The sequence below is a fragment of the Heteronotia binoei genome, chromosome 17, assembly GCF_032191835.1.
Source record: "Heteronotia binoei isolate CCM8104 ecotype False Entrance Well chromosome 17, APGP_CSIRO_Hbin_v1, whole genome shotgun sequence".
Lineage (NCBI taxonomy): Eukaryota > Metazoa > Chordata > Lepidosauria > Squamata > Gekkonidae > Heteronotia > Heteronotia binoei.
In genome coordinates this window covers 34433646-34444782 of record NC_083239.1, presented here as the reverse complement: position 1 = coordinate 34444782, position 11137 = coordinate 34433646, and the positions used below count along the sequence as shown (strand labels likewise).

The 11137-nt window shown below is 45.9% G+C and overlaps 1 protein-coding gene across 1 annotated transcript; it reads left to right on the top strand.

The window, feature by feature from the left end:
• The first annotated feature begins 397 nt into the window (after nt 1-397).
• Nucleotides 398-7858, top strand: LOC132585952 (proline rich transmembrane protein 1B-like). Its single transcript, XM_060257836.1, has 3 exons — nt 398-539; nt 3745-4330; nt 6942-7858. Exons 2-3 carry the CDS (start codon nt 4013-4015, stop codon nt 7089-7091), a joined length of 468 nt encoding a protein of 155 aa, XP_060113819.1. The 5' UTR covers nt 398-539; nt 3745-4012; the 3' UTR covers nt 7092-7858.
• Nucleotides 7859-11137: the final 3279 nt, after the last annotated feature.

Here is an 11137-nt window from a genome sequence, read left to right as displayed (position 1 = left end):
TCTGTAAAGGAAGCGTCTTTCCCCCCACGTTCTCAAAGTAGTTGGCGATGTGGAAACCCAAACACTTCCCAGCTTCTTATATCCATATTTGTTATTACTCCCCAGTACCGTTCACAACCTCGCGATCAGCCTGGGTGCTGCACGAAACGTTTTGCTCTTGGACAAGCAATCTTAAACCTGTTTACTTGAGAGTAAGCCTGTCTATTTCCCGGACGTTAGACGCGTGCACCGGGATTGCAACTGGGTGCGTCGCTTTTCCTGCCTCGCATATTGGCTCCTTACTAGCTGTGCGGTGCAACAAGCGCACCCGCGAAGGAACCAAGCCGGTGGCATCCCTGCATATCCACAGTTGTGAAGGGGGTGGGGAGAACTACAAATCCCAGAAGTCAGCAAAACAGAAAGGGGGCGGAGTGATAAAAGTAAAAGGGAAGTGATTGGAAAGTGGTGCAGATGTGGTTCTCTATTCTCTCTTTTACCGACGGTCGATTTTGCTGCCTGCGGGGCTTCTAAGTGGATCAAGGAAAAGCCCCGTGTACTAGGTGGGTTGTGGGGAGAAGGGAGTCAGTATCCCAAAGTGTGGGAGCCATGCGGATGCATTCCACACCACTGATGGTGTAGAAGTGTAGTCTATATGGCAATGATTCTTCTAGGCATCGCCTTCCTTTTATTGCATTGCATTGCCTCTACTTTCCTTCCCACTTTTCTGCATTATGGGATGTCCTGCTTTAGACAAGTTTCTGTTCGCATTTGTTCTCCGATGGCGGGGGGAGGCGCTCTTTCCGACTCCTGGACCGAGGGTTGCCAATCCCCAAGTGGGAGTAAGGAATCCCCCTGTTTGAAGACCCTCCCCCCCCCCTTCAGGGTCATCAGAAAGCGCTGGGCGGAGCGGGGAAGGGAAATGTCTGCTGGGCACTCCATTATTCCCTGTGGAAACTGATTCCCATAGGGTATAATATAGGGTTTAAAGCCCTATATGGCCGAGGACCTGCCTACCTTAGGGACCGCCTCTCCCCACATGTTCCCCAGAGAGCACAGAGATCCAGCTTCCAAAGTCTTCTAAAGATCCCTGGACCAAAGGAGGCCAAACTGAAAGTAACGAGGGAGCAGGCCATCTCAGTAATGGCCCCCCACTGGTGGAATCAGCTACCGGAGGAAATGCGAGCCCTGCGGGACTTTAACCAGTTCCGCAGGGCTTGCAAAACCACCCTCTTTCAACAAGCCTATAAGGAACCCTGAAAGCGACATCTCGCCATCTGAATATACCTTACTGAATGTCGCACTTTTAATTTATTGTAGTTTTTAAAAAAATTATGTACTGTTTTTTAAATGTATTTATTAACTCTATTTTATAATTGACTTGTATAATAATCATGGTACACACCATGTCCTGTTAACCACCCTGAGCCTGCTTCGGCGGGGAGGGCGGGATATAAATAAAATTTATTATTATTTATTATTATTATTAATGGAGAATTGACCCATGGGTATCTGGGACTCGGGGAGGGGGGGTTGTTTTTTTGAGGTAGAGGCACATAATTTTCAGCATAGCATCCGGTGCCTCTCCTCAAAAGATCCTCCCAGTTTCAAAAAGATTGGGCCAGGGAGTCCAATTCTATGAGCCCCAAAAGAAGGTGCCCCTATCCTTCATTATTTCCAGTGGAGGGAAGGCATTTAAAAGGTGTGGGCTGATGTGATGGCCAGAACTCTCTTTGGAGTTCAATTATGCTTGTCACAACCTTGCTCCTGGCTCCACCTCAAAGTCTCCTGGCTCCACCCCCAAAGTCCCCAGATATTTCTTGAATTGGACTTGGACGATCCGAGCCCTGGAGTGCTGTGGGCCGGGTGCCTTGTTGTTGTCGGGGTCTGGGCTTAGGGCAGCCGAGGCTCATCCTTGTTCTGCTGCCAGGGAGGGGGATAGGGGACGGGTGCAGGGCTATCTCAAGCCTGGACTCCAGTGATCTTTCAGAACGGAGTGAGGATTTGAACTCGGGTCTCCCAGATCTCATGCTGCCACCCTAATGTCTGCAGGCTGACTCCGGATTAGCAAAACAAGAAAGTGTTGCCTCAACTCAACCTGTTTTACATCTGCCAAGCTTTGTCCTGAACTACTGGATGTATTTCTCTTGTATATTTTTAAAAAGATGAGAAAGGATTTTCAAAGCTTTTTTTTTGGGGGGGGGTGCTAAAAATATGCTTAGCTTCCAATATCTGACAAGGTCAGGCTAGCCTGGGGCAAAAGAAATATAGAGAGGAACATTTCTTAGGAAATTAGAGACCATCATGGGGCAAGCTGAATACAGAAAAGAATGCCATTTGGCTGGGAGAGCTGGCTGAATCTTTTGCTATGAAATCTAATAAGGGATAGCGACAGTTTATAGGTACATATTCATACAGGACCATATTCATTTCCCTGGATGAGCATTATCGTTGTTCTGCCGGAGGACTCTCAAAATATACTAATTGTCTGAGAAATATCCAAACTGATGATGGAAAAGTGGGGTGACGGCACACAATATTGCTTGGCATGTTCCACAATTGTAGATCATCCCTGTATCTTGCTTTTCTTTTTCCTTGAGTCACCTGCAGCTAAGGCACACCAGAAGCTGCCTCATACTGAATCTGACCACTGGTCCATCAGAGTCAGTATTGTCTACTCAGACTGGCAGCAGCTCTCCAGGGTCTCAGGCTGAGGTCTTTTACATCAGGCTTTATTCCTTTCAACTGGAGATGCTGGGGATTGAACCTGTGACCTTCTGCATGCCAATCAGAGGCTCTTCCACTGAGTCCCTTTTTCTGCAGTGTGTCTCCTTTTCCATTTGATGCTGAATGTATTGTGTATGTTAGAGACTGGTAAATTTGGGGTGAGAGCATGGCTCTGCTGTAGCTGGGCGTACAGAAAATGAGAATATCTGTGTCAGGAAAAGTATTTTGGTCTTTCCAAATGGCAGGTTTCTGCATAAGCAGGATAAAACCTCACATGTCGTGAACTAGGTTAGAGTACCCCATAGCAAGAAGGCAAAAGTAGAACATCCAGTCCAGGAACATCAAACTCAGAATCACAGAATCGAAAGAGACCTCCAGGGTCACCTAGTCCAGCCCCCTGCACAATGCAGGAAACTCACAAATACCTCCCCCTAAATTCACAGGATCTTCATTGCTGTCAGATGCCCATCTAGCCTCTGTTTAAAAATCTCCAAGGAAGGAGAGCCCACCACCTCCAGAGGAAGCCTGTTCCACTGAGGAATCTCTCTAACTCATTTGTTATGAGGGCCAAATCTGACATGAGACCTTGTGTGTACCTATTTACGATTAGGTAGCAGAGATATAAACTTTATAAAGGATACAGACAAACAAAGATTTTTTAAAAAACCTTAAAACATCCTTAAAACTTGGTCTTAAAGGTGCTTACTTTGTGTTTCTCCCATGGGATCCAGGGAACTGGGCAAAGAAAGCTCTGGCTCTTTCCTTCCTTCCCCAGGGGACCAGGAGCCTCTGCCAATAGAAGGAAGACAGGCTTGGCTCAGTAGTTCTGCTGTGCATTGAGAGAGCCTGGCAAAACAAGCTGTGATGCAGAAGGAAGCAAGAGAGAGGGAGAAGGAAGCAGATAGCCAGTTTCTCAGGGCCTGATTTGGCCCCCGGGCTGCATGTTTGACACCCCCGATCCAGTCTGTCAGAACTCTCACATATTTCCTTAATCTGTCACAATACCTCACTCAATCGCTTCCTGGCTCTTCCTTATTGCAGGCACTGGGAGGTTGCTGTATCCAGCCTCCAGAGGGCTACAGAAGAGGGTTGTAGGCAGAGGAGCAGAGCAGATTGAAGAAGACCAGCCTGCAGCCAGGAGAAGGCAATACAGCATTCGGTGCAGAATAACAGGAAGAAGGCAAGAGGGTAGGGGAGAACTGTACGGAAGTTGCAACCCAAGCAGAAAAAGGAATACTCAGGGAGGACAGTGAGAACATTTCAAGAACGGAGAATCCCCTTGCAGAGCTGAGGAGGAGGCCTTTTCGCTATGGAGCCCCCGAACTACCAAGAAGATGCACCTTCTGCCCTGAACCCGCCACCCTACTCTGAGAAGGAGCCCTTCAATCAGCAACCACCTCCTCCTGAGGGGCTAGCAAACTCTTCCATGCCAACTCAGTACCAGCCTTATTACACCCCATACAGTGCAGTTCCCAGTTACGATCATGTTGTCCAACCTCTGCAACACTCTGTTTACGTTGTACCTGTTCAACCCCCCCATGCACCAGATTATATGGGATATTCCATCTTCACCATGCTGTTTTGTTGCCTGCCTCTGGGAATTGCAGCCCTGGTTTACTCCATACGGGTGAGTCTTTCCTTGATCAGCTAGCGGAGGAGGGGATGGGGGATCTGTCACCATTTGACCAAAAAGAAGGAGAGCCACAAGGGCATAATTAGAATGTTCTGGTTTGCAGTGTTCCCTCTAAGCTGAGTTAGTGTGAGCTAGCTCACAGGTTTTTTAGCCTCTGTCTCACACATTTTTATCTTAGCTCAGGAAGGATGGCCCCGGAGCAAACTAATTTATGCAGTAGCCAAATCACTCACAACTTTAATGCCAGTAGCTCACAAAGTACAATTTTTGCTCACAAAACTGCAGCTTAGAGGGAACGTTTGTTACCGATACCATTTGCTTCCCACAGTCTCAAGAGTCAGTCCTGACCTTCGTCCCCCACAGTGGAAGAAGGAGGTACTTTGGAAGAGGCCCAGGAGGGATCTCCTTTGTGAGAAGCGCCAATGAAACAGAAAAGTGCTCTCTATGGCTGTAGGATTCTCTGAAAACCAGATTTTGAAGCTGTGGAGAGAACTTGGGAAAGAGGCAGGGCAAGTCGCAGTTTCGCAGCAGCGTGTGCAAAATCGGGCAGAAGCACCGTGGGAGAAAGGAGTGTGAGACCGTAAGCAAGGCTAGTGGGGAATCGGCCGGAGTCTTTTTCTTATTTCATATGCACAAAAATGCCCACAGGTACAAAAGTGGTTGAAAGTCCAAGTCAGTAACAGACTTCACAAGACTGGGCTCCCTTCCACATGCAAGTTGGCTTACAAGGACATTCTTCAGTTTCACAGCCAATGCAATTCCCAGTTCTTTAAAGGCATATATACAGCAACAGGCAAAACCTGTGGAGGTTGGTAACCCTTCTGTCATATCATTCATAACTGGTGCAAAACGCAGCGGTGCAGGTCCTTTCAGGCACGTATTAGAGCACTTATCCAGTGGTGCTTTGCCAGCTGCTTGGCTCTAGATTCAGTACTGGATCAAGTTCAAGGTGCTGGTTTTAACCTTTAAAACCCTACGCGGTCTGGGACCAACATATCTGCGGGACTGCCTTTCCTGGTATACCCCCCGAAAAATACTATGCTCTTCTAATAACAACACATTGACAATCCTAGGACCAAGGTCAGAGACAGAGCCTTTTCGGCAGTGGCTCCTACTTGGTGGAATGCACTCCCAGCTGAGGGATTTGGTACAATTCTGGTGGGCCTATAAGATGGAGATACACCGTCAAGCATATGTATGAGGTCAGGAGAACTCCCATTCATACAGATTGACTGCCTCTCCCTCTCTGCTCTCTCCCTGGGACAGCAGTACAGTAATTGAATGGGGCATTTTAGAAACTGTATTGCTGGAATTGTTTTTAATAAATATGTTTTAATGATACATATATCCTATTTACTATATGTTGGAACCTGCTCCAAGCCCCACATTAGTGGGGTAGGGCGGGATACAAATAAAGTAAAATAATAAATAACAATAATAACCTCCTTCCCATGGGAGGTTCACCTTGCTATCCTTCTGCTGGTAGGGTTGCCAACCTCCAGGAGGTAGCTGGAGATCTTCTGAGATTACAGTTGCTGCCCAGGAGACAGAGATCAGCTCATCTGGACAAATGGCCACTTTAGAAGAAAAAGAGTTAGATTTATACCCCATCCCTCATTCGGAGTTCACAACAGCTTACGATCTCTTTTCCCACAATAGATACCCTGTAAGGTAGGTGGGGCCTTTTTTTAAAAAAAAAAAGCTGGTTGTTGACTTACGTTTCCTGGCGGTTTTAATAAATGCAAAGGCAATCTCTCGGCTGGATTCAGTTTCAGTCTGACCAGCAGTTTTGGTTGTGAAGGGAAAGAAACACTGACCCCTCTACCCAGCTCCTCGTTTAAGAGTATTTTGGAATATGTCTGCTCAGTTCAAGTCCAGGAGACCTTTAGAGACCAGGTAGAAGCTTCCCATACTCAAAGTTCTCATCATCAGATGTGCCCCTGGACTCTAATCCAGCCATTCGACTGCAGACCAACATGGCTTCCCTCTGAGATGCCCTTCTTGGAATATGTCTGTCTATGTCGAATGTGATCAGTTCAGTTCAGTTTATTATTACGGTCATTGACCAGAACATTTTAGCCATCTAGAACAACCTTAAAAATATATTATAAAAAATCCCACAAAGAATCTGCATATTACTATAACAGTAAAAAAGAATTTAAAAGATTGTTATTTAACGCTTTAAGCCATTTTAAAAGGTCACTTTAAAATATGTTAAAAGATTTACAGTTTGGCCTAATTGTCTCGCTTTTTGTGTTCCTTATAAACCTGGGAACAGAACCTAGCCACCTGTCTTGTTTATTGGTTCCTGTCTGACAGAAGATAATCTAATTTGAGTTTGTTTGATCTGCCAGGGAACCTTTCCAGCAGCGGGCTAATAATTTCCCTTCAGCTCACTGTATGAAAAGAACTGTGATCTAGTGTTATTTTATTACTGATTTTTTTTTGGGGGGGGGGGCATATCCTGGAGTCTGTGGCAAAAAGATTGTCGGCCATCACAGTGTTCCACTGCAGCTCAGAAACACCTGTTTCCACTTGCTGGGTAGAGATGCTGTTTGGTCACACGTTTTCCTTTATTCATTCTTTTTTCTTTCTTTCTCCTTAGACTCGGGATGCCAACCGGATGGGGAACGGTACTGAGGCTCAGGAGAACTCCAGGACTGCACGGATCTTTGCCCACTGCGGCCTCGCCGTGGGGATTGTGTTGATGAAATTTGTGTCTATATATCTTGTATTTTTGAGAACAAAGTATTGATACCTAAGGGATACAAAAGGCAAGGGTTATATAACTATATAGATATATAGGGTTATATAATTCTCACTCTTTCTTTCTCTCTCTCTCTGGCTTTTTTTGTAGCAGGAACTCCTTTGCATATTAGACCACACACCCCTGATGTAGCCAATCCTCCTGGAGCTTACAGTAGGCCCTGTATTAAGAGCCCTGTAAGCTCTTGGAGGATTGGCTACATCAGGGGGTGTGGTCTTATATGCAAAGAAGTTCCTGCTACAAAAAAAGCCCTGGTTATTATACATTATGGGGTATGTAAAACAGAAAATATTTTTCCCCAACAGCCTCTTCATTATCATTTTTAAGACGTTTCAGACATTTTGAATTCCAGATTTCCTAACAAATATCTTACAACGATATTCATTTCATAATTACTACAGATTCTGCGTTAAATATTTCATCATTCTACTAATAGCTTTTGATATACCAAAATTTAATGGGAAAATTGCATTTATATCTAATTTTTGTTCAAAATTAACTTCCTTATACTTTCATTCACAAAGCTGCCCTCTTCAAAATACCTGGAGATTTGAGGCGGGGTGAAATCTGGGAAGAGAAAGGACTTCAGTGGGGTATAAGAAGGTCCCCTATACACCTTACAGCCTTTTGTACTTTTAATTAATAGTATAAACAACCACATGCAGGCTAGGAAGATTGTAGTCTGATATAACTGATATAATCAAGAAGCTTCAACAGAAGCTACTGTCATTAAACATCTTTGAAATTCCACTTGAGATGAAATGCTGTCCAAATTATTTTATCGAAAGAAATGTGCGTCATTGGGAGAGGTGGGGTGCAATAAGCACGGGATCCACAAAGCTGAAGGATCACTGTGTCCTGTAGAAGTCTGCATGTCAGTTATGGTCACCTAAGAAGGACCCTTGAGATGGATGGGTAATGGCATAGGATACCATTACCATGTCAGATCTCGGAAACTAAGTGGGCTTGGTTCTTGGATGGGGTACCTCCAAGGAAGACTCTGCAGAGAAAGACAATGGCATAGCAACTATGCTCCTCATTTGCCTTGGAAGGCCCTTGCTGGGGTCACTATAAATTCATTGCAAGCTGATGGCATGGACACAGGGGTGGAATGCTAGCAGGAGCTCCTTTGCATATTAGACCACACACCTCTGAGGTAGCCAATCCTCCCAAGAGCTGACAGAGCTCCTACTATAGGGCCTACTGCAAGCTCTTGGAGGATTGGCTACATCATGGGGGTGTGGCCTAATATGCAGAGGAGCTCCTGCTACAGAATGAGTCCTGGGCAAGACCAACCTTGATTCAGTATTAGGCAGCTTCAGGTGTGTTTAAGTGTGAGAGATAGCTCATTCCTAGACACAGCCTCCTCTGTAGGGTGTAAGCCAAAATGCCCTCAAAACGAGGTTGGGGAATTAGTTAGGTGGGCACCTGGCTTACGAGGAATCTTTTTACCAATATATACCAGGCTCAACCATCCAGAGGGTAATGCTCAATAAAAGGACTCTAATAAAACCAATTGTGATTTATTTAGAATAATAGTTCTTCCACACAAGATAAAAATACAATACAATTACACATTCACACAGGCCTAAGAAACACAGATAGATTGATAGGGGAACATATATGGGTAAACAGACAGGGTAATATTTACCATCGTAGTCTTCGAGGAAGGTTCCAATGGCGACATAAGAGGACAGGGGAAATGGACCCAAAACTGTGGCCAGAATTGGGGATGGATCTAGACAGCTGAACTGGGATACTGTTAGATGCACACATGAGTGGAGTTGGGTCAGAGGTTAAATAGACTACCCTTAGACCCTCAGGGGCTGGGAGGTCAGAGGGAGGAGAAAGAGGAGGCTCTGCAATGACCAGGAGGGCCGGACCATTACAGAGCCAATAGCAAGTTCCCTGGTGGTGCCTCATTTGGTACCTGCTTTGACCAATGAGCTTGCCTGGATCCTGGGTACCTGAAAGGATTTTCCTGATTAGAACAGGCCATGGGGTGGCTCCGAAATGAGAGTTGGGAAAATGAATAGAAGTGATTACTGGGTGGGGAACACTTAAGATTAGATGGACTTATCTGAAAAGGTGACAACAGAGAATCAAATACTGGCCTAGGTATCACCCGGTTTAGACAAAAGACTTGGCTCATGGAGGAGATGGTCTTCCTCTTCCTTATCTTCTTCCTGGCACCCGTCTTTGTTCTGGGTTTCGTTAGAGAAAAGGCTTGAGTGGTCTGGCAGGGTATGCTTGGATAAGCTTGATCGCCTTATGCAAAAGCTGAAGCAGATGCTGGAGATGGAATCAGGAAAGCAAGATGGATTCTGGTGGTGTTAGCCTTTGGTTCATGGAAACAGGCTGGAAACATGGTGGCCTGGCTTCTTCCACTGCAGCGGCCAAGACTGGGCACACAAGGAGCAGAGTTCTGGCTAACACGCATCCAGAGGTGTAGAATGCAAAGCTGCCACATAAGCCTTAGAAGCTGTGGGCAAAGTCCACTTCTTAGAGCAGATGTGTGAGAGTCGAATCTCCAGGCACCCTGGCAACCATACTGGTGATCACGATGTCCATATGTATTAAAAGTAGGGGGCTTTTTCCTCACAAGGGGGTGGGGCACCCTGATGATGCAGCTTGCTCCTTGAAGGCCATCTCCTGCCTCCTTTGTTGGTCTTGACACACCTGTTAATCTGGTTTTATGCAAGTTTTGCACTTCTCTTGTCTGTCATTGAACTTTCTGATTTATAAACAACCTCATTGGATACATTGGGAGTTCTCCAAACTGATGAAGGGAGGGCATCCATTTTTGAAATAAATACGTATTGCAGAATCCTTAATTTTGAGAGGCTGCAGCGTAACTCCGGGCAACTTGGGATCCCATCAATACAAGACAGGAGCCCACTGTTGACGGTGGGTGGACATATTTGGTCCCACAAACGTGGTCTTTGCAGGTGTGCTTGTGCAGCACACAGCTAGTAAGTGAAGCAGGAAAAGTGAATCCCCCAGTTGCAATCCTTGCATAGGGTTCTGAGGGAGGAAACGTCCCACAGAATATAGCCAGGCTTACTCCCAAGTAAACAGGCTTAGGATCAGGTTGTCCAAAAGCAAAATGCTTCATGCAGTACCCATGCTGATTGTGAGGTTGTGGATGGTACTGGAGATTTCTAGCCCACCCTCCCCCATAGGACCAAGGGAGAAGGCGGAGTTCCTTTGTCTTCCCTTGGTGCAGCTTCAGTATGGCATCTACCTTCTTTGCCTTCCTCCCATTATGTCCACTCGAACGCTCTGTATCTTCTTCTGGCTACAAGCTTTGCCTCAATCCACCCTACTCTTCTGCTGAATGCTATCTTAAGTAGCTCTCAGGATGCTGGATGAAACAACCTTGCTGTGGTTGCAGAGCAAATGAACAGGAGAAGGGATGAGGAAGTCTGCAAGAAGTAGCTCTGAGAGACGGATGGATAAAAGGGTGTGAGAGCTCCTGAAAGGATACCACCCTGCCAGTGGAGACCAGAAATTATACCTTTCACATTCTTAAGATGCACAGGGAGCACATATACAGACAACTCTGATCTGGATGGCCCAAGAGCAATTATAGCACCGTAGAGACTAGGAAAATTCATGGTAGGGTAGGAGCTTTCGTGAGGCACTGCTCAATTCCTCAGATGCAGCTGACTCACAAAAGTTCAGACCCTACACAAATGTTGTTAGTCTTTAAGGTGCTTCTGGACTTTTATTGTTTTCTACTGCTGCAGACAGACTAACATGGCTATCCAACTTGATCTATCTGGATGGCCCAAGCTAACCTAACCTAAGCTAGACAGTCTGGCATCCTAGGCAAGGCTAACTTCTGGTGCCCTCCCCCCCCGTGCTGAGATCATCACCAAGTCACATGGGGGCACCCAATTCAACGCCCCCAGAAGGTCAGTGCTCTAGGCAATCGCCTAGTTTGCCTAGTGGCTGGGGCTGACCCTAAGTTAGTATATTTGGATGGGAGACCACCAAGAAAGATTTATTTATTTAATTTATACCCCAGATAT